Here is a 23,751-nt window from a genome sequence, read left to right as displayed (position 1 = left end):
TGCTTTACAAATTTGCAATGAACATAAATGCAAGATTTTGTCATAAAGTTATGTTTTCATCACTGTCAGGATAACGGAGTTGGAAGGGACCTTAAAGATCTAGTTCTTGACCCTCTGCTCAAGCAGGAGACCCTATCATTCCAGACAAATGAATGTTCAAGGACTAAACAAAGACAATCTAGAATATGGTAGAAGTTTACAGTTATCTTTGATTTATGACCATTTAACAGCTATTAAGTTACAACACTGTATGTCATTGAAAAAAGTGACATACAAACTTTAGTCCTTTCACTTATGACTAGTGCAGAGACATGTGATCAAAATTTGGGCACTTAGCAGCTGGCATGTATTTATGACAGATGCCGCCATTTCAATCTTCTCAGGGAGCTTTGGACAAAATCAATAGAGGAAGCCAGATTCACTTAATGACCATGTGATTTAACTGCTATGATTAAAAAAGATCATAACATCGAGCACTACTTAACTGCATCATTTAGCAACAGAAGTTCTGATCCCAACTGTGGTTGTAAGTCAAGGACTATCTGTATAGTAGAACTCAGTTTCAAATCAAGGATAATTAACTGATGTTGCCAATTTAGACCAACTCAGAAAACACACCAGTACTACCTTTTCCTCAGTTCAGAACACTGAGATCCGTGTCCTTTCAAAAGCAATTCAATAATTGAACTTGGATACACTAACACAATTTAAGACCTTTTGATGACTTTTAGTAGAACTCAAGCTTCTGTATATATTGTAAAAGTATCCAGGCAGAGCTATTCTAAGACGTTTTGCTGCCTAAACCCTAGAACAAAGGTTAAAAGATAATTTCTCCCTTCACTAGGTTTATTCTAACAGTGGTGGGGGATAATATCTTCCACCACATCCTAGGGTGGCAGGCTAACTCAGAGTGTAGACAAGCTACACTCTCCTGGCTTCCAGCTTCTTCATCTCTCCAACAGGCTGTTGTTTCCAACCCTAATGATATAGCTAGTATTACTGAACCAACAGCCATCACAGCAATTATTTTCATGGGGAGAACCCAGAGTTCATGGGGCTAGCATATATAAACAGTTGATTAAAATAAATGAAAAAACTGTAACTAGGAAAGTGTCCATGAATGTAAGTTCTACAGATTCCAAATAGATAGCACTGGACAATCAAGTCTATTTCTGATTCTCATTTTATAATTATGTTCCCCTTGTAACCCTATTCACTGTAAATACAAAGCAAGAGAAAAGCTACATATTATTGGCTTATTTATAACATGGCTTCTTAAAATAATATAACTCCCATTTTCTTTCAGGTTTTTATTTCACTTACAGGAAATAAGCATCATTAGGCGTGGCTGGGTTGGGGTGGGCAGTGAAAGCACCATAAGTTATCCCAGCTGTTCCCTCTGCTGTTAACTTTGTTAAAGGCCATATAGTGGATACATGAACAGCCAGTTTTAGTAACAGGATGCCAATGTGTGAAATGAAAGTATGACCTGGCTACCAAAAGAAATGCCAGTCTCAGCTGCTTCTCTGAAATGTGTTTCACAAACAGTAAGAGTCTTTTCATTTATATTTTCTGCAAGAAACAGGGTAGCTTCACTATCTCCTGCTGATCTGTTCAATCCATAATGTGGTCAAACCTGCTTTTTTTCTTTAGAAAAAAGAGTGTTGGTGAACAGGAGATGGTATGAGGAAGTCCACAGGAGAAATATTTTAAGCATCTGAATATCTGTTTAGTAACAAAGAATTACATAACTTTTCATATGACTCAAGAACTAAGTATGTTTTGTATAATCAGATTTATATGTACGCATAAGATAGAATCCTATATTGTGAAATAAAAATGCAGCTCAGCTCCCAGTAAATTAAATAATTAAGAATGCAAATGGGAAGGTGGTCATGATAGCTTTTGAAGTTTAAAAAAACAAACAAACTGGAAAGGAACATAGGTTGTTTGCTCTGTGGACATTGTGCATGGAAAAATCATTCCTATCTACTCTTTATGAGTGTTCAGGAAAAAATATGCAGTATTTTGTTCAAGGACTTCTCAAATTTTCTTCAGATACTTTATACTGGCTTATTTAACATCCAATGTTGTTTGGTGTCTGAAATGAATTTGGTAGTATTTGATAATTGCCATGTGATGTTTTTCTAGTACAGTACAAAAAGGCTTATGGTGTTAAATTTCTAGGGAAATAAATCATGTCCATAGTTGTGCACTGCAAAAGATTTGTGGCACGTTCTATGATCATACTTTTAATTGACATCATTTTGGTCAACATAACTGACAACATATTTACTAAGTGTACTGTACACTCAATATATAGAATAAGTGTACATAGCAATTACATCAGTAGCAATAGCAAAGCTACCTATAAAATCCAGATCAATGTTTCAAATAAGCCATAGCTTTTGGAAGCTATGGATAAGCCATATTGTTCATTTTATTAATGCTTTTGAATCAGTGTTCACTTCTGACAACTGCCTGGACTAGTCACCGCAGTTTTCTTGGCAAGAGTTTGGAAATGGCTTGCCCTTGCCTACTTCTTAGGAATGAGGGGCTGACTGGCCCAAAGTCTCCAAGCTGGCTTTGTGCCTAAGGCAGGACTAGAAATTTCCTAATTTCTAGCGTAGTGCCTTAACCACTACACCAAACTGGCTCTCTATATTGTTTATTACAGAGGTATATTTAATTTTACACCAAATTGGCAGACAGCATGTTCTTTTCAGAAACAGCACTTAATACATAAAATGTACAATAATTAGGGGAAATCTTATATGCTATTTGAAGCTGTAAAGTTAAGAAACGGCAGTCTTTAAAAAAAAAGTAAAATTAATCAGAAATTCCTATTATAAATTAAATTGTGGATTTGGAAAACTCACTGATATTTTGATTGTGTTCGTTCTCTGAAATGCTTCATGTTCACTTTTTTTTAAAAAAAAACATACATTTAGATCTAGCATTCAGAAACAAATGCACCTCAGCCAATAAAAATCACATAACCTCCAAGTAGTTGTAGAAATCATGGTATTGGTGCTTCTAAATCAAGTTGCACTATAATAGACATATTTCAAATAGCTGCCTTTTTTCCCTTGATCATTCACATCCAGATCTCAAAAATCTCCCAAAATCTTCAGAAGTGGAAGGGAGATCCAGAGGGTTTAAAAGAGGTGGCTATCAGAAAAAGAGATTTCATTCCAACAGTAGGACTGCAAGATGTAACCAGTCCACCTGAAGGGTTACAGCAAAACTGCTTCCAGGAGCCTGCTATGGCACTTCCACAAAAGCCAAGGGCTGTTGTTTCATCTCACAGCAGCAATCTGGCCTTTCCACTGCCATCCCAGTGGTGCCTCAAAAGGAGGTTCCTTAGCAACTGCAGTGCAAGCCCCAGCAACAATATTCCAGAGACTTGTCTTCTGCCATCCATCCCTGGGGAAACTGTGGCAATATCCTTCTGTGAAAAGGGAAAAAATAACATTGGGGACATAGCTAATTTGGATCTAGCCAAGAGCTACCTGAGTTGTTGCAAGCAGATTCCACAAAGGCAGAAAAGTTCTGAAAAGGATCTCTTACAGATTAGACTCTTACAGCTAATCTTTTTCAATCAGTTTAGGCACTTAAAAATGCTAAGCAGATCTTCTAGCTCAGGTCAATTCAATTTTCTTTCTGCAATTTTCTTTGCTCAATGACCCTACACATCTACAGAGAGCAGCCTAAAGGTTTTGAGTCACCATTTCTTGAAGAGCCCATGCCCTTTCCTTTTACACCTTTCTCAGGCTGAATCCGCAAATCACCATGGTTCTTTATTTTACAGGTCTTCCACTTTTAATTCAAGAGAATTTCATTCTCATTACCTCAATGATAAATTAGGGCTCCATGTCCTAAATCAGCTTTCCCCAATTTGGAATGCCGTGGTTGTGTAGTTAGCTACACAACTCCCAAATCATCAGCATCAAATCTATCAACAAAACACCAAACAGGGCAAGGAATCTTACAGGTAAAGAATGATAGTATTAGTGCAAGATGACACATGCCATTAATGTATCTCACTCTCAGCAGGCAATGATTTTAAATTAATTATGCAGCATCTGGGAATCTTAATGTGATTATGCTTCAGATAATTATTTTAAATTATATCTATGCTAATTTCACATGGTAAGGAAAAGAAACACTTTTAGGACATTTGATGATTTCACCATACCCATCAATTTTGCCTATGAGGTTTTTTTATATTCTAGTTCAAACAGCTTGTTATCAGCAAATGTTCTTAAATAGAACAGATATTAACAACTTAGCACTCGACCTGCTTGTATTCTTTACCTATGCCCCATTACAATGAATTATTGAAAGATATGGTTTTAATTTTATAACTTGAATAATGGATTAAATCTAAGCTCTGGATATTGTCCACCATCTAACAAGTTATCCCTAAAAAGTCACAATCTAACTATTTTTTCAAAAGCATTTCATACGAATTTGTTCAACTTTCATATTTGGATCACTCCTACATAAAATTATTGGAGGAAAAAACTTCTCCATAATAGGCAAAGCAATACAAGGAAAACAGGTAAGACTGAAGAAGCATGTTGGAGACAAAAATAGTCAAGCATTGTAGTAGTTTCATTGTTTAAGTGCTATGAGCATTTTGCAGATTTACAACTTTGAAAACCAACAGCACTTTTAAAAAAATACATTCCTACATTATATCCTTTCCCATAAACAATTCCTTCCATTTGAACCTCTCAGCAAAGCCTTTGCCTTTCTTTCAGTGTAGACCCGTGGTGGCGAACCTATGGCACACATGGCACAGGTGGCAAGTAGAGCCCTCTCTGTGGGCACACGTGCCATCACCCCAGTCCTAGGCCTTCAGCTGGTTTTATAAAACCTTTTCACTTTAGGCCTCTGCTGCTGTGTGCAAAAAAAAAAAGGTTCAATCAATCAATTTCAACTTCTCATGGGGGAAAAAATCTCATTGGAATTGATTTAATTTTTAGTCCCACCCAGTCTGCCGTTACCACTACAGCCACGCCCACCCAATGGGCCATGCCCACCCGGCACCCAACGATACGTAATTGGGTTTTGGATTGCAGTTTGGGCACTTGGTTTCTAAAAGGTTTGCCATCACCGGTGTAGACGGTACTTATTCCTAGAGTCAGGGTCAAACCTACAAAACAGAATCCAGACATTGGCAAATAATAATAGGCCTCATACAGGAGAGCAGATGGTGCTAGAAGAGAGAGAAGCGCTGCTTCTAAGCATTAATCTCATGTAATTAGCCAATTTGGGAAGAAGCAGCCAAAAGACAGCTGATAAATTTGTATGTTTGCCCATACAAATGCAAACATGCTTCCTCCCTTTGCTACAATCAGCAGGCACTAGGCAAAAATGAGCAAGTTGGATTTGAATTACTTATTCAGAAGACACCTGCCATTAATCATAATCTTGCTTGGACAGGTCACCCAATTTGAGAATCTAGCTCCCAGCCAAAATTCTCTGGGCACTGATAGCACCCATTTTACTGAGCCAGCTTTACATATGAGATACTCAGGACATCAAAAGCCTGTAAGAATAGAGAGGCATCGAGTCTAATAAGAGCAATCTCTGTATAGTTGAGCAAAGGCCCCAGGTGGTGCTGACCAAAAGAGGCCATTATGTAGCAAATAACCACCAATGTGATTAAAAATTGCCTCCAAGCAGGGAACATTATATCAGATGAGCCAGGCTGTTTCTTCCTGTCTGTAGAGAGTAAGAGCCGAGTACTTTATAATTCTGGATAGACAGAATTGTCAGCTACTAGAAATTGGACACAAATTAATGCCTTAATTCTACTATACAGGTAATCCTCAATTTACAACTATTTGAAGTGACAACAGCACTGAAAAGTAACTTACAACTGGTCCCGATACATGTAACCGTCACAACATCCCTGCAGTCACCTGATCAAAATTTGGGCACTGGCATGTATTTATTATGACTGCGACATCACATGGACATGTGATCACCATTTGGAATCTTCCCAAGGGGGTTTTGACAAGCAAAGTCAATGGGGAAACTGGATTTATTTAACAACAATGTGATTCACTTAATGACAACAGCAGAAAAGGTAGGAAAATCAAGCACAACTCATTTAATGACATCACTTACTGATGGGAATTCTGGTTTCAGTTCTGGTCATAAGTCAACGACTACCTGTATGACTCAAGGCAATAAATGCAGCTGGGATGACACTTAAGCCATAATTGAGTTGGCTAGCTTTGGATTAAGATATTAAGTGAATCCATTTATTGTGTGTGTAAATTGTGGCTCATGGTTTAGGATTTTGTGCGAGGGCAGTTACTTAAAACAATTAAGTAAACCATAGCCTAGCATGATGTGTGAAACCACTATCCTTCATTCTTCAGTTTCCCTTGCACAAAGCTTTGCAAATTTCCTTTCTAAGGCAGCAATGCAAGTTTTAGCAAGTTAGCAGCCAAACTGTAGAGTGAAAATCCACTAATTTCCATCCTACTTAGTCAATCTCTTTCTAATAGTGCAATGCTGTTTCAAACAAATGCTTCAGAGGAAACAGATCGTGAAAGTTGCACCTGTTTTCAACTCTTCAAAAGCAGTCACGCAACCCATGAAGACACCACTGCTTTAAAAAGTTGTAGAGAAGTGCAAATTTCATACTCTGTATTATACCTTTAGTAACTTCAGAAATCCATTTTGTTGTTTCCAAAACATAATTGCTTTGCTGAGAACTCTTATCATCCAAACAATTCCCTTGAGAAATAAAGAACCAGACACATTCACTGAAGGAGCATCACACTACTGCCACTGAGCGGCCTCAACAACTTCTTTATTTTACACTTCGTTCACAGCGCCTAGAACATTTCAACCCGAGTCAGAAAGAGCTCTCCAAGCCAATTTAGACCAAAATTAAAGTTGAAGGACATAACAGGATTTTCACTCAATTAGAACCTGCAAACTGAAGTTGTAACATTCCGTTATCCCACTTTATGTAGAGCCTTGGTGGAAATCTCTTACCCAGTGTTTATCAAATGAACTCTTCAAAAACATTTTTTTTTTCATTTTGTTTTTCAGATTCTTCCACTTCCAGTTCTTTCTAACTAATTTAGCAAAATAGGCAGCAGCAGGTTTTTCTTTCTCAAGGATCAGTATCAAAAACATTGCATGCTGGTATGCACATGTTCTTTTAAATCAAATTTTGGACTTGCAACAAACATTCAGTTATTAAGCTCATCAGCAATCCCCAATGTGGTATACACCAGATGTATTGAGTTTGTAACTTCCATCCACTATACTCACTCTGGTTGGGTGATTAGAGGGTTCTGGTCCAACAGTTCTAGAGTACCAGATTGTATAAGGCCAATCTACATATTTTGCTAGTTGTACATTCCAGTTTGTTGATTTTACTATATCCTGGGGTGTTTTGTTTGTTTGTTTGTTTTGGGGGGGAGGTGGGGTTTTTTTTTTTTGTTCATCATGAAAAGGGACAAGGAGTAATGAAAACTACTGAAATCTCTCCCTTAAATCCCAGGCTCTCGGGCACAAATAAAGCATTCAAATCACACTTTGGGGCAACATACTCTCATCAACTCATCCCAATATTCAGCCATCTACTTTGAAGAAAGCTATAATTCAGCATGAATGTTCTTGCTTGTTGATAAAAAAACTGGAAATTAAGAGTCTGGAGCAAGCAGTTCAGGTTAAGCATGTATGCAGACACCTTTTACTGCCACTTAAAAAGTATTTCTTTCCATGCCAAATATCAAGTCAGAAGCAGCTTTTAAAATTTCTTTAGTACCCAAAGATACCATGATGCTATCTAAAATTTCGATCAGGTAAAATTTCCACCTCAAATAGCAATCATAAGTTATAGCCTAATTTGTTGGATGCTATTCAAAAACAATTATTCAGTGAACAATATAGCAGAACTGGTCTAATTCCAGCACGGTCAAGATAACTTTCTTTTCACACAATATAGACTATATCCTTTTAGGCCTTAAGTAATTTCAGTGCCCTCTAGATGTGCTGAACTTCAACTTCTAGAATCCCTAGCTAAAATAAGTGAAGTCCAGGACATATGGAGGGCACCTGGTTGGGGAAAAATACTCAGAACACTGGACATTTTTTCAAACTTAGTAAAATTTCTAATTTCCTTCCATGCCTGCCCACCAGCCCTGAAATCAAATCAAACTTATAAACAATATATTGCACTGTCAGTCATAGTCATACAACAATGTCACACAAATTAGCAGTAACGTATGGCTTCAGAATTTATTATTGGAGGCATAGAGGCAATACTCTGGTTATTTTTGCAATGGGCACCTGCTGAGGAAAGAATGGGATTTCCAGGCTTCTTACAGGGATAGTGAGGAAAGGCAGCTTAGTTTATCAAAGGAAGCTGGGGATTTAACATGTGATAACTGACAGGTTTATTGATGTTCAAACCAGAAACAGCTTCAACCAACATTCCCACAAAAAAATGAAAGATGATCTAAACTAAAAAAAAAAGAATCTATAATTTTATATCTACGATCTATGTATTTAAAGCCAATTTCCCTAGATACCAAGAATTTTTTTATCAGAAGTCAGCTCACTTCCAGTTTCAAAGGTGTAACTAAAATAAGATCCTTCTTTACATATTTTTCTATTAAAATATTCAGGAAAATGTCAATTTGATCATTTTTCAAAACTAAAAATATTCTCAATTATTAATGGATTCTCTTTTGGGGAATCTTTAGATGAAAAATATTTTGAACAAGTAAAATCAGACTAGAAAAAAATTTCTTTAAAATTCACACAACACAGAAAATAGAGAAAACAATGAGCATGTGTTTCAAGCTACCTCAAAATGCCAAGTTATTACAGGGGTTTGTAAAATCCTATTTATTTATTTTTTGCTATTATATTAAATTTTGTGGCTCCAAATCCTAATAGTAAAATGATGGGTAATAAAACTATACATGGATGTCACATAGTCAATCCCCAGGAGCTACACTTCAAAGCCAGATGTCTGCAGAACAGGCTAAAATCATGAGATGCCACTAAAAAGAGAAAGAACAAAGAAAAAATAAAAGAAACCATTGGTGTTTGAAGTTGGATGAGTATAGGGAAACTGTTCCCTTGATATTCTTTGGGAATGATTTTAAGAGCAGTGTCAGAAAACCATAGAGAAAGGTGGGTAGTTGCCTTACTGGACGATGACAGGATAGAAAAAAATGAGATTTTGTGCACAAAATTACAAGATATTCCATAACTCTGGCATCGCCTCTCCAGCACAGGAACAAATGTCAAACAGATCGTCAGAAGGCATATCACTCACCTAACACAAGCCACCCTTTTGAATGGGGATGGACAACTAAACTGATTTCAAAACAGCATTGAAGGAATGCAAAGGGGAGAGTACCAGCAAGAGAATTAATTGATGGGCACAAAGTTCAGGATTGTAGCAATGTGCACTGACATGAAGGGGATAGATTTGCAAACAAAAGAGCAATTTGTCTGCACACATGCAATCAGGTAAGATGGGAGAAGATCCAACAGCACCCATCTGCTGTGTCAATCTTTCCCTAAATACCTTGTCAGTCTAAGGACTGTTGTAAGATGCAGCTGGGCTCAAATGCAGCCTTTGTTTTTGAGAAGAAATCAGAAGGTCCATTTGTTCTGCTTTTTCCCCAACTGCCCCATTTCCAAGATAGAGTATTTTCCTCTAGCCAGCAATTCACCGGGAACATTCTCAAATCATACCACCACCCAAGCCCAGTAGTGCCCCTTTAAATAAACGAATATTTATATAGAGAATTTTATATAAAACTTTTTCTTTATCACTCGTCATCAAAGTTCTGACTCAGCAGGAAGTTGGCTGCCAGATTTTCATTCTTCTCACAAGCAAAATATGCCTGGATCACCAGACTCTCAGGAAAGCCCAGGGCCTTTAACTGAGAGAGGGGAGAAGAAGGGAGAGGGGGAATGGGGAAGTTAAAAAAAGAAAGAAAATATTAGAAGTTACTTATGGCAACAATCCAGTTTTTCAGCAAGTAACCAATTGTCAGTAATTTTACTATAGCATATTGAAATAAAAAAATGACATAATTGCCTTTTGAAATTCTACATAAATACCATTAATTTGTGACTGCCTGCTTTTTTGTAACTCTGCCCTAGGAAGGGGCAAAGAGCATTCCACAATATTTCTCTTTAAAAAGACACAATGGAAGAATGTAAATTATCATTTATAGGCTTAATACAAATCTCAGGGTCTCATGCATTTTGTACACGTCACATATTTTTCTTTTGTTTTAAAGTTCTTTTGAAAATGAGAAAGGTTTAACGAGCTGATTTTTCATCTCTTGCCATGCTAGCTTAATCCCATTTATCCAATTCTCCTCATGCCAGTAGGAATAGCTTCTTTCCAAAAAAAATCCCTCCAAATCCAAGAAGAATCTAATAGTGGTTTCAGAACAGAACATAAATATATGCAATTAGTCATATTTATGCAAAACAGAATGTTAATTTTAATAATGCACTTTAAGTATAAACAAGCTTTTCTTGATGTTGCAAATGATTATGTAGTATTCTGACATGTAGCCTTCTCCATCCAACTGAACTATTATAGATCTGGAAGTATCTCCACTAGAGGAAAAAAGCAGGATCAAAACGCCTATTTCAAAGTGTTTGTCTTAGAGAAAAATAAGAATAAAAAACAATAGCATTGCAATTTCAGAGCTCACATTCCAATCAGACTATTCCACACAGTTGATTCTCGCCGTCATTATCATCCGAATCTAGTTCATACTCCATGACAGAAGGTGATTGGACTTTAAAGCTGACCAAAATCCATAGTACTATTGCAAGGTCAATTCCTTCTGTACTGGTTGGACTAACGTTTCTCTAAAGCAGGGCTTTTCAACCTTATCACAGATTGTACCACTTTTAGGACATGACAATATTTGAGTACCACCAATGCTTAGCAAGGTGTCAAAAACTTGATGACTAAAAAAAAGGGGGGGGATTTGGGCTTTTACTGATTAGATACATTTGTTGTTATAGAAATGGCTAGTTTATAATATTATGGAAAAGTAAAAAGTTGAGGTTCAATTTTAATGCTTCTTTGTACTGCAACAGAGGAAGTCAGTTCTTTTTCTCTTCTCCCCCTCACTTTCCCCTTTTTCCTCCCCACTGTGTCATATTTGCTTTGTATTTTATTCTATAATCTAATAAAATATTACAAACTGTAGGAAAAAAGTAAAAAAGTACCAGTTTTAATTTCTTTGGTGCCTGTTCCTTTGCTGAATCACTTTCCCTTTGCACTGACAAATGTACAATGAATTTATCCATGTTTATTAATATGCACCACTACAAGCTAGGTCAGGGGTCTTCAAACTTGGCAGTTTTAAGACTTGTGGACTTCAACTCCCAAAACTCCTCAGCCATCATGGCTGGATGAGGAATTCTGGGAGTTGAAGTCCACAGGTCTTAAAAGTTGCTAAGTTTGTAAACCCCTGAGCTAGCTGGTCGGCCCTTCTTAGCTCTCCTTCCACAGTGTAATAAGAATGCACACACACACACACACACCAATCCCTTCCCTGTACCCTTAAAGACACAGGAATCAAGTGCAAAGCAAGAAAGGCTCACAAAATAAACACATAAACTCTGGTTGTTGTTTTTTTCTTTGCCTCAGGGGTGTCACGTGCCACAATGTTGTAACCCAAACTGAAAGGCTCCCGCAATTGTGAAAAGCTTTAGTTTTAAAATTAAACCTGTTTAACTTCAAAGAAAACTTTCTAAAAGCCATAGACAGACTCAAGATAAGGGGGTAAAACTAATTACATTTGTTTAAAGGGATTAAACCTACAGCTAGCCTAAAATACAGAGTAAAATATTCCAATAACTAAAGCACACAAAGGAGCCTCTGAATTACAAAACGCTATAAAAAATCCTTATGATAACCCAATCAAGCTGCCAGCTGATCCAGAACTAAATAAACCCACCTCCTTTCTGACATGCTGGCTTTTCATTTCATCAGCGCTGTTTGCATTCTCCTGGCTGGAGATGAACCAAGGGACCTTTTCTTCCAGCAACAGCTGCTGCTTCTCTGTCCCTGTTTCCTCCCTGCCGGCTGACCTCTTCTTCTCTTTCTCTGTTGTCTTTTTTTTCCCCTTTCCTGCCCAAACCACCTCCTTTTATAGCCTCTCCTCTGCTCCCCACCTTTTTCTTCAGTTCACCTCCAACTCCCTGCTGCTTCCAGAAGCACCAATCAGCTGGAGCCCTGCTGGCTCCTGGGGCTTCTGCAGAGCCCAGATAGTCCTGCAGTTGCAGCTGCCTCTTCCTCAGGCTTGGCTTCCTTCCGCTCATTCCCCTCCCCTGCAACACTTGGCTAGCAGTCACTACCACCTGCCACATGACAAAGTACCACAGGTGGTACACATACCACTGGTTGAAAAGCCCTGCTCCAAAGAACAGAAAGAATTATCACTATTTTAGCTGCTACGGCAGAAGTCCATGCCTTGAGTCTAGGAACGATTCATAAAGATCTCTAAAAATTGCAACCAAGTTGTAATTTTAATGTGACTGAAGAATAAAATTGTTAAATGCATGATGTAAGAATAGTATCAGCTACATTTGATTTCAAATTGTTTTTTAGGTTTTTTTAACTATTTTTTTAGTGCAATCCTAGCATGCCATTGACATGTTCAGGTAAACCTTCAACCCCAAATTAGCTATACATGCCTTCATTAAATTGTTCCATATGTCAAGAAGGAAATTCTTAGAAGCAAACCCCCTACTGAAAAATTCAAGCTGAGAAAGACCACAAATACTCTGAGGTCCTTCTTTCTTTGCCACTGTCCCTTCTTCCCTAGTTCAAAACATTTACCCTTTCTATGGCTTCTTTTTCCTGAGGCGTAACTTGGATGTAGTTCATCTGGGGAGCTTCTTCCCCAATAGCACCCATCTCTCCCTCAATGTCTGCGATGTCAGCCATTTCACCCAGAGGTTCGTTGAGCATCTGAATGAATTGCTCCTGATGCTGACTAATTTGCTGCGAAGGAAGAATGCTCATCGTTACCAAACACTCTGCATGTACATCTGTGCAACTGGCACAACATATAGTTCCTGCTGATGTAACACACCCACATCATTATTTCCAATGCTGGTAGTTTGGTAGAACAGCTGAAGGGACCACACAGGAATACATGCCCTGTGGATCTATCTTCCTCCATCTGCTATTCCCATTCTTATCCCTCTGTTTTCTCAAGTGTCATGAACTTGGATCTGCTTTTCAAGTTACCCATATATAATTAAAAGCTATGTAAATGTGCTGATTCAGTGACCAGCAAGACAATCCTTGTTTAATTGCCTTATTTAGTGACTGTTCAAATTGACAATGGCACAGGAAAAGGAAGTTTATGACTGGTCCTTGTACTTATGACTGTAGCATAAACTTGTGGTTGCCATTTGCACACTGTAAGCCAGCTTCAATAAGCAGAGTCAATGGAGAAACAAGTCAGTCATGTGATGTGTCACATAATGACTGGGGTGATTAGCTTAATGACCATAGTGGGAGTAAATATGTGATAGTCATATGATATCTCCCTTAACAACCATTTCACTTAGCAACAGTTACCGGCCCCAACTGTAGTCATAAGCGAGGACTAACTATAGACAAATCTCCAGAACAAGAAAGAAACTGAGGCAAGATTGAAAAAAACATAATGAAATGATTCCCAAAACCAAACATCCATCTCAACATAGGGTATAATTCTCATAATCAAAGTCACGAGAAGAATTGAGAACATAGCTAAACATGTGGCACTGTTTACCAGACGAAGCAGGAATCCATGACTTGCTTTGTCTCTTAGATTATTGTGATTACCCCCTCCTCCCCACTGAGAATCAAAGAGACTTCTGTGGGATCCTCCAAAAACTAGAATTTCCTTCCACAATAGCTTACATTTGCTGCAATGTTGCCAGGAAGAGGAAAACAAAGAAAGCCCAAAGAAAATTACCTGGAGCAGCTGAGGGTTCTCTTGGCCTAACTGCTGCAGTAAAGCTGGGAGCAAAGCTGGATTCTGCTGTATCACCTGCCTCATATTCTGAAACTGGGGCTGATCTCGCAGAAATTCCAGAGGGTTCTCTCCTGTAGGTCCAAGGAGTATTAATGCCATGCATTCAACCACAATGACAGCAAACAGGGAGAAAGGATTAGAATGTATTTGAGGAATGTGCACAAAGGAATGAGCCACTCTGCCTTCTAGAATGAACAGCTATTCTCCACCACACCAACTGCCTGAGTATCCTTATATGTACTAATTAGAATTTCTACTCAGAAAATGTTCTATGTGGGCAAGAGAAAAAGATAATTTACCTTCTGGTGCAGGTTGATCTTGAGGCTGGCTCTCCTGGATAGGAGCTCTCTCGGGTTCTGAACTACCTGGTATGCCCTGCAAAGTAAAAAAGAAAAAAAGTAGAATTATAAAACTATTCTCAGACTGTTTGATTGAAAAGTACTCTAGAGTGGCTGGGAAACTGGCCATGAGCACACAATTACAACCAAGGGCAGAGACTGCAGTCTTCTCTAAATTGTAGAATCAGACATGGGTGGAAACTGTATAAAATTCACTAACACTATAATAATGTTTCTATTATTGGCTCCAAAACCAGGAAAACTTTCAGAGAAAAGAAAGAAAACATTTTCATTTTTCAGATCTCTCTTCCTTTCTCTCTCCCCTAAAAATAGCTCCTTAACAGCTACCTTCTTGTGCTCCATTCAGTTAATTCCATTTACTCTTAACTATTTCAATTTTCAAGACTTAGATGGCTTATTTTTTTCTGTATGAATGTTGAACAAAGAATGTAAGACCACAAGACCAGATAGATTCATGTAGGTTTAGAATTCAGTTCTATAAAAAGATTTACTTTGCCTTTCCATCTTGAGTATGTTCAGTTAGACCAGGGGTGTAAAACTCATAACATCACGTGATGTGTCACGATGTATCGTGACTTTTTTTGCCATTGCCAGCAATGGGGTGGGCGCAGTTTTGCTATGATGCATCCGGCGCGTGGGCCAGTAGTTTGACACCCCTGAATTAGACATTCATAAAACAATTTTCTGTTAAAAGTACACAAGGGGACATTAACTACACAGAGATATTAGTTATCATGGAGGCCTTAGTCATCCACTTCAATGCCTCACAATATTGTATACTGTATGACAAAAGATCTCCAAAATTCATTTTCAAATTTGTTTCCTTAGCAGCAACTACAGAGTCAGTATTGGTGAGACGTGACTTTCACTGAGATCACCACAGGAGATTAGTTGAGGTGACAGAACTTTCTTCAGCTTCCTGTTAGATGTGGCAGAAGATAGATTTACAAAAACAGAGATTGATTCACTCTATTGTGTGTGCAAACATCATCCCACAAATGCAGATATAATGAATGAGTTAAACAGCAATATGCAGTCCTGTTCCAGATGTTTTGAGGTACAATTCTACATCTGACCCCTGGTCATGCTTGTTAAAGCTTGTGAGAGGTATACTTTAAAATATCCAGAGAATTCAAGATTACCTACCTGACAGCAATTTATTCTGAGACATGCCTATCATTCATGCAAGCCTGTTGTCCAGCCAGTGGCCAACTAAGCCATATATCTGTTTAGATAATCAAGTCCTTGGCAGACAGCGCATTTTGATTATCCCCTGAATCACACACTAGCAAGCATCCTGTGCAGAGCAGAAGCCTCTTATTTGATCACACTGTAAGAGGATCTGCTTGAAATGGTTAAAACTAATGTTGCTATGTCTATTTGAGATAGTAGATAGTAGACTAATGGAATGAGGGGAAGGAAACCCAAAAGAGTTTGGCATAGAAAAAAATACAATTCCTTTGAAGAAATGAAGAAACCTCCCAGGCATTTCAGGAGAATAAATTCCTGAGTAGACTAAATCCAACAAGTTCTCCTTACCGTCAGCAGATATTCCACAGCTCGGTGTGGGTTGTTGTAGCTTGCTCGTAGTGCTGCTACTACCCGCTCTCGCTCATAGCCCATTGACATGATTTCAGTCAGCATTGTCTCGTATTCTGAGCCAGTAACTGAAAACACAAACAGAAGATAGTTTTGTATTATTGGGAAAGCCTGCTGTTATTTTTTTTTTGGCTAAAAGAAATCCAAAAGCCCACCCTCCCCTTCAAAAAGCAAAAACAGGCAAGTCTGCATTATTGTATTATTGAACAATAATACAAGCATCAACTCTCTATTATCAAGTCCTCAAATATTTTTGAAAGCTAGAGGCAGAATGGAGGTTTTCAGTCTCTCCCCATCCACAAAAATCCTTAATAAATCATTGGATTTCACTGCTTCACAGAGATGGAGGTTCAATCATCAGGATTCCTGGCTTTTAATCACCAGGCAGCTTACTTGCAGAAAGAGGACTGGAGTTCAGAATTCTTAGTTCCCAAAGCCAATGCTGTATGCAATGTTTTGCTCTGGCTATAACAGCCAGCAAGAGGCAAGTAGGCTGAATTGCAGGTGAATCACACGAGGCATTTTAATCTGGATGAAGAGAATTAAACTTCCAAAGTATCATTTGTTGATGCTTGGAGTGTGGAATAAGAGCCAGATCAACAGTGAAATAAATTTCATCCACACTGATCTTCATCTATATTAATAGCTTTTAGCATTTCAAAACTGGAGAAAGTCTGGGATTAAGTTATTTATTTATTTATTTATTTATTTATTTATTTAATTTGTATACCGCCCTTCTCCCGAAGGACTCAGGGCGGTGAACAGGGCAATACATAAAAATAAGATACAAAAATTAAAAATTATTAAAAAGTAATTAAACAGTGCCCATAATAAATTAATACAGATTAACAGTTAAAATCCATTTATAAAATCCAACCCCGTCCCATCAGGCCAGGCCAGCTTGTTCAAAGAGATGGGTTTTAAGATCGCGCCGGAAGGAGCGGAGATCGGGCGCCATCCGGAGCTCGACCGGAAGATGGTTCCAAAGATCCGGCATTCTTTGACCGGTGGCACCCTGAGGAGGCCCTCTCTGTGGGAGCGTACTGGGCGGAGGGAAGTTGACGCCGGCCGCAGGTGCTCCTCAAGGTATTCCGGACCCATGCCATGTAGGGCTTTGTAGGTCATTACTAACACCTTGAACCTCACCCGGAAGACAACTGGTAGCCAATGCAGCTCATGGAGCAAAGGTGTGACATGGGAGTGTCGGGAAACTCCCAACACAACTCTTGCGGCTGCTAACATTTTACTTAAAAAAAGACAAAAACTGAATACTACTAATTTACTGTCTGCTAGATCCAGGTATAGCAGTAAGGTGGGAATGTTCTATTCCATGGAGGCTGATGAACACATTTGATATTTAGAGAACACGTAGGTATTCTCATAAAATGATTTCATAGGGACCCCTACCAGTTACAAGGATCAGTTTATCCAAATATCACCTACTACTGTTCTTTCTTCCTGCAAGATACTTCCTGCCACCTCTGTCAGGGTCCATTTTCTAGAAAGGTAGGCAGACATCATAATAAAGTAATAGGCTAATCTTATTTTTTTTAAAAAAATATGGGATCTATTTAAGAACCATAGGCATTTTTTAATTAAAGGCAATTAGGCTGCTGCTTGTTTTGCAACATGTCAGTTTTAAAGAAAAAATCTAATGGGGCAGGAATCCTGTTGAATATCCATGTTAAAGGTAACAGTGGCTCAAGACACCACAAATTTTAGAGCTAAAGGGAAAAGATGTAACCAGCAATGGCCATCAGAGGGCAGTATATTCAAACTGAATTCTTTCTTTCAAGAAGCTAGCTATGAATCTCTGATGTAAGAATTAGTTGAGGTAGTTGAGTAGTTGAGAAAGGAGGTACCATAGCCACAATCACGAAACAGCCAATTGTAGTTAAGCTGTTAAAAATTGGTTTTGATAAGCAAAGGAAAGTATTCACCTACCTAAAGTGGAAGCTGCATCATCTTCACGTCCCATGCTACCTGAAGAGGGAACAGAGCTGCAAATTTAAGAGAGAGAAATAGTAGCTGCGTCCTTCCAGATAACTGGACGAGAAAGTTGAAAATCCAAAAGTAATTTTAAGCAAAAGGATGGCTGATTTCCCCTCCAATAATAAAATCTCTCTTATATGCCCAGCTATGATCAACAATCAGCCAACAACTGCTATGTGTAAAGATTTTGACCACATCTACCTTTGACAACTGGAGTCATCAACGATCAAGGCGATTTCTTTAAAAGGGATAGGATGAAACTAGCAAATCCTAGTGACTAGGTTAGGAGCCAACAATTAGCACAGGGACTTTCCAAAACATATGAAGTAGAAATAATACTGAATTTTCAGAACTATTCTTTCATTCTGAAAAATCATTCTAAAATTACTTACTAAGCTATTAAAGAGTTGTGGGAGGGTAAGATAAGCCAAACTTACCCAACTGTAGATTCCAGGGGAGAAACAGTCACTGACTCTTCAGGAGGCTTTTCCTCACTTGATGGGGATGCTTGAAGGGGTGAAACGGTAGCTGCTGTAGGCCCAGAAGATGGTGTGGGTTCTGAGGTGGGTGCTGCATCAGTGGGTGAAGAAACAGGAGCTCCTGAGCCTGTTTTGTTCTTAACAGAAAGCCAAAAGGAGTGTCTCAGGTAAGGAGGTGAAGCTCTTCCACTCTAAATTGCTATATCATCAAGAAGGGTGAGCCCAAAAAACTACTCATGTACTGATTAGTACGGAAAGCAGTATCTATAGTATCTTTTGACTACCCACCCCCATTACTGAAGTACCTAACAGACTAGTACCAGTACCCCATTTCCTAATAAAAATGATTTTATCACTACTCATACAAAGGGGAACTGCTGAAACACAGTAGCCCTTTGAAACAAGAAAATCATTATCATGAAGCAAAGGAGATGCTCAACCATACCTTGGTGACCATCACCACTACGAAGTTCTTCTCATCAATCTTGTATTCCTTGATGGGGACATCATCACTCAGGATCTTGCCAGCATATATAAGCTTCTGGCCTGACACGGGGAAAGCTTCCTTGCCCTTTTCAGCCTCAATCTTCTCCTTAAGTACTCGGACCTGTGGGTCAAGACCAAGCTGGCTCCACCATCCACCTTGTACTGAATACTTAAAGGCCAATTCTTTCTATCCCAACAGTGTTGAACTATAGATGCAAGTGCCAGATGGAACAATGCGGCACGGAGAAGCTGCTGAATGCAAAGAGTGGGTGATGCATTCAGGGGTAGAGAATGAGAAATGGCCTGAGTGCAAGAACTTTAAATGACACATCACTATAACTAATGCTCGTTGAGAATCCATTCCTATTGATTAAGAATGGGAATGGTTTCTATAAATTGTTAGGAAAGATGATCCTATTGTCTTGACACCCCATCACTCCCCATCTCCAAACCAAAGACAAGGATATATGGAATTAATGTTTTTATTTTACTTCTGCAACCCAAAAGCCCTACTTACATTGGCTAGGCACTGTTCTCTCGAAATTATGTTCATTCCTTCCTATGCAAAAGACCTGAGAACTGTCTTCTAACAAGCAGTATTCTCCTTTGTTGAAATATAGTACTCAATAATCTGGGCAAAGAAATTATTTTGTCACAAATGAAGGTGAATATACGTTGCAGGATAATGTTGCAGGATCCATTCAGGGTCGGTCACCCGGGACCAGGGAAGTTTTGTCTTCTGAGCTTTTGGATTCATGCTGGGGCCCATCTTCAGGGAACTGCTAGAGAGAAGCTCCCCGAGGATGGAGGCTCCAGTACAGATGACCAACCCAGATTGGATTCTGCAAACTATTTTGACCACAAAAACCAATAAAAGGTGAAAAGGTGAAGACTTGCCTTATTAATGAGATGGATAGCATATAAATTTAATAATAAATATAACAGAAGTAAATAGTTTTTGTTCCAAATAGGAAAATGTTGCTGAAGAATGTGGAATAATAGTTATGTTGCATTATCCTGCTAGGTTATATGGAATATTAATAATTGTTTTCTTCACTGTTCCAATTCCCAAAAGGATGAAAGATGAGGCCAAAGCAGTCTTACCTTAACTTAATGTTTTTTTTTTCAAATGTGTTGACCCAACTCTTGGAACCCCTAATAAGCATGATCAATTTCCAAAATATCTGGAAAGCTCCAGATTATGGTAGGTAAATTTTTCACCTAATACAAGTACTGTTAAATGGAACAAAGACTAAATTTTATTACACCATTTTTCTGAGACATACTGAAAAATAGAGATTCAAAGTGTACAGTTATTTCTGTTACTTCAGATTAATCAGGTCATTACACAGAAACACCTCCCACTTACACAAAGGAGAACTCTCCAGTTATTGAATTACTTAATGGGATATTGAGAAGTGTCACATACTACTATTCTTCCACACAATTGAACTCTGTACAAATTTCATTTGCTGTGATGCTAAAGGACCTGGAGGGTTGTTCATCAAATGTAGTATTCATCATGAATACACTCTCTGCTGCAAAACTGAAAGACTATGAGCAATGGTAGATAATTCAAGCATTATAATCTTGAATTTAAAAACTCTTTAAAATAAGGCTTTAAAGTAGTACCCTTCTTCTAATAATAACAGTCTGTCTACTTACATACTCAAAGTGTGAACTCCCAGTTTTAAATCTTGCAGGGCCATATTGTTGGGGATTAGCATTTATGACTAGTCTATAATGTTTTGGGCATATTCTAATTTTACTGATCAGTTCACTGAGGTGCAGAAATCCTTGTATACATACACAGATGTAAGCCTAATGTACTTAAGTCCTAAAGAGGACTTCTCTTTTCAAAAAGTTAGACTGAAAACAGTTAATATGTGGAAGTTCTTGGTGTTGTTAAAAACTAGTAAAATGTGAAGATGACAATATGGAAGCTCTGAGCTAATATACCTGTTATCTCTCCTATGTGTTCTAACTTTTAAAATTCCTTATGCTGACAGGACTCTTGTGCAGCAGTGACCAAAAATTAAACTGAAATAGGTGCTCTTACAGCAAAAGCATCCAAATGAAAAGAATGTCACATTTCACACAGACACAGATATATATTCAAGTTTTACAACAGTTTTATAACTTGAATGCAAAGAGATAATTAAGAACAAACTAGAAATTTGCTCATTTGCAACAGCAGATGCTTCACATAATCATTGAATTTTAAGGACTAAAAGGTACTTAGAGTACAAACTCCCGCCCACTTCAACCATTGTTTTGTAGCTCAAAGCATTGTATTTACTAAAAAAAAGTCATAATGACTCCTGATGCACAAGAGTGAAGCAAATGAGGCATTTGAATCAGTTTCCCACCACTGATAAAATGATCCCTTACCACCCCACCAAATAACAAATTATTTTCTTATATATATTGTTTTAATATCTGGAGTCATTTCAACATCATTTCATTAAAATAGGTTTAAATCTGACAAATCACTATAATGCTGCAACAAAAAAGTCAGAAAAGAAAGGCACAGGATTCATTGTAATACTGTTTTTGCAACTGAAGAAAAGTTGATAAATAGGAATGCTGCCGTCCCAGAAACCTCATACACTTTGTATGGGAGACCTCCAAAACGATACTAAGTAGAATGGAAACATGAATGGTTTTAGGAAAGAGGGATATCAAGAAAGGTGTGGTTGGATGGAAATTAAGGACTCTCAAAAACGAAAAAAGAGAATATTAAAAAATAGAAAATATATGGGCATAGTGAAAAGAAGGATAGTAAGGAGGGGTATAATTATCTCGGTTAGACTTTTTTCTAGTATCTTGGTTATTAATACTGTATGTAGTGCTTCCTGGCACTTTGCATAATACATTCCTCCCCAAAAAGGATAGCATGAGTAGTATATATAACCCGCAGACAACATATCATTTCATTTCAGGATTAGAAATGAAGGCTAAATATCATACTACGTCAGAAAACAATGGAACAGCGTGTCTGGCTCATTCGTGTAAGGAAGCCACCTGAAAACCGGAACAACGGCTAGCTCTTACTTCAAGAGGAAATGAAGAAAAAGCAGGATTGTTAAATACCAGCTCAGCAGCCTCGAACTACAGAAACTCAACAGCGAATTATAATACCAAGTTATTAAAAGGGAGAAACGGAATCGCTACTTTCCTTATATGCCCGGCTGATTATGTTGTTTTAAAAGAGCGACATCAGGAGAAGCCAGATTAGAGGCAGATTCCACATCTGGGAAAGTAGAGCAGGGCGATATAAATGCCCTCCCAAATGAAACACCGGGAGCGAAATTCACTGAGAAGCAAGAAACGCTAGTTCAGAGATTATTTCCGAGGGGTGTGGAGGAGGACGCCTAACGAGGAAAGCCACGCACAGACTACACACGGGAGGAGGGCCGGAAGGGGAGAAGACCAAAGACCCGCCGCCCCTCACCGTCTCGTCAGGCTCCATTCGGATCTTGAACGTCTGCTGCTGCAGAGTCTTCAGGGTGACCGTCACCGCCATGGCGAGAGCTGGGCGGGGGAGGGGGGCTGCGGCGAAAACTGGCGGTTCCTGCCAACGGACTCAGCGGAGGGCCCCCCACAACATGCAACTTCACGACGCCGCCATTTTACGCGCACTTCGCGCCGCTTCCGCTCCCAGCCTGACCCTTCCCACGTGATGAGAGACAGGAAAGAAACTTTCACCATAGAGACAGCATCTACGGGCCGCTTCGTCACATTGCTTGGCTTCCGGTTTGTCTTGGGATTGTTTTCCGCGGAGTGCAGCTCCCGGAGGGGGTGGTGTGCGGATCGGTGGCTTTCGACTGACGCTTTAGTTAGAAGGGAGAGGAACGGTAGTTGGTGAAGCGGAAGATAGAGCAGACTCGGGGGTTTTGTTGTTTTTTTTGGGGGGGGATGGGGACGACGCTGATTTTTGTTTTGCTAGATATCAGCCGATCCAGGGCATATTTCCAAATACTAACTTAATAGACGACCCCTAAATACCACATAAATTAAGATCAGCTACGTAACCAGAACTTTCCGACTCTTGCTCAAAACAGAGCTTTTGCTTGTATAGACAAGATTGTACTAAAATATCAAACTATTGTGGTCAACTTGTCCGCAAATTTGCAATTGAAGTCTTGCAGCTAGCTTGCCTACGTCCCACTCCAATCTCCTGGAGATAGCCATCCCACGAGGAAAAAAAAGGGCTAAAAGGTGGTGTAATTTTATAAATTTACTGACCTGACCAAGCCAAGATGGCTGTGTTCAAGTACAGAAAGTGAATCTTTTAAGATATTACTCTCTGGCAGAAAATTGTTTTCCATTTTGTCATGATTTTATTTCTCAGAAGGCTGAAGGGGTCACTCAACAATTTATATTCTTAAAATTCCACAAGGATTAGCTGTTCTCAGAATTTAAACTACTGTAAGGGTCATATACTGCAGTAAAGGATTTTTTTTTCTTTCATTCAATAGTATCCATTTCTCACTCTGCTCTGTGGTTTTCTTGGCAAGGTTTTTCAAGTGGTTTGTTGTTACCCTCCTTTCTAGGGCCGAAAATGGCCCAAGGTCAAACAGCCAGCTTTGTGCCTAAAACAAGATTACAACTAACAATCTATTAGGCATGTCAAACTTGCAACATTGCACGTATCGTGACTTTTTCCCCATTGCTGGCAAATGGGGTGGGCACGGTTTCGGCATGATGTATCCAGCCCACGGGCCGGCAGTTTGACATGCCTGAACACTACACCAAACTGGCTCTTCA

At 38.7% G+C, this 23,751-nt stretch overlaps 1 protein-coding gene across 3 annotated transcripts; it reads right to left on the bottom strand.

Moving 5' to 3' along the window:
* Positions 1-6,814: 6,814 nt before the first annotated feature.
* On the bottom strand, positions 6,815-22,661 carry RAD23A (RAD23 homolog A, nucleotide excision repair protein). 3 transcript variants are annotated; one of them, XM_083351838.1, is made up of 10 exons: positions 22,436-22,628; positions 19,499-19,540; positions 18,941-19,102; positions 18,454-18,632; positions 17,969-18,003; positions 15,965-16,092; positions 14,366-14,441; positions 14,007-14,137; positions 12,875-13,039; positions 6,815-9,941 (listed from the first exon to the last, which is right to left on the bottom strand). In XM_083351838.1, the coding sequence occupies exons 1-10, from the start codon at positions 22,505-22,507 to the stop codon at positions 9,828-9,830; spliced, it is 1,104 nt and encodes a 367-aa protein (XP_083207964.1). In that variant the 5' UTR covers positions 22,508-22,628; the 3' UTR covers positions 6,815-9,827. The 3 variants fall into 3 exon arrangements, with proteins under 3 accessions (XP_083207964.1, XP_083207963.1, XP_083207965.1); XM_083351837.1 differs by having other exon boundaries at positions 17,969-18,024; positions 22,436-22,627; XM_083351839.1 differs by lacking the exon at positions 19,499-19,540 and having other exon boundaries at positions 17,969-18,024; positions 22,436-22,661.
* Positions 22,662-23,751: the final 1,090 nt, after the last annotated feature.

This window comes from Vipera ursinii (assembly GCF_947247035.1).
Source record: "Vipera ursinii genome assembly, chromosome: 2".
Classification (NCBI taxonomy): Eukaryota; Metazoa; Chordata; class Lepidosauria; order Squamata; family Viperidae; genus Vipera; species Vipera ursinii.
This window is presented reverse-complemented; position numbering and strand designations above follow the sequence as displayed.

Excerpts from the sequence above, each read along its gene's own strand:
- RAD23A (XM_083351837.1), bottom strand. The coding sequence starts at position 22,507 with ATGGCGGTGACGGTCACCCTGAAGACTCTGCAGCAGCAGACGTTCAAG. Across the intron at positions 19,541-22,435 it reads GAATGGAGCCTGACGAGACG|GAAGGAATGAACATAATTTC; the intron begins GTGAGGGGCGGC and ends TCTTTTGCATAG. Across the intron at positions 18,633-18,940 it reads TAGTGGTGATGGTCACCAAG|AACAAAACAGGCTCAGGAGC; the intron begins GTATGGTTGAGC and ends CTTTCTGTTAAG.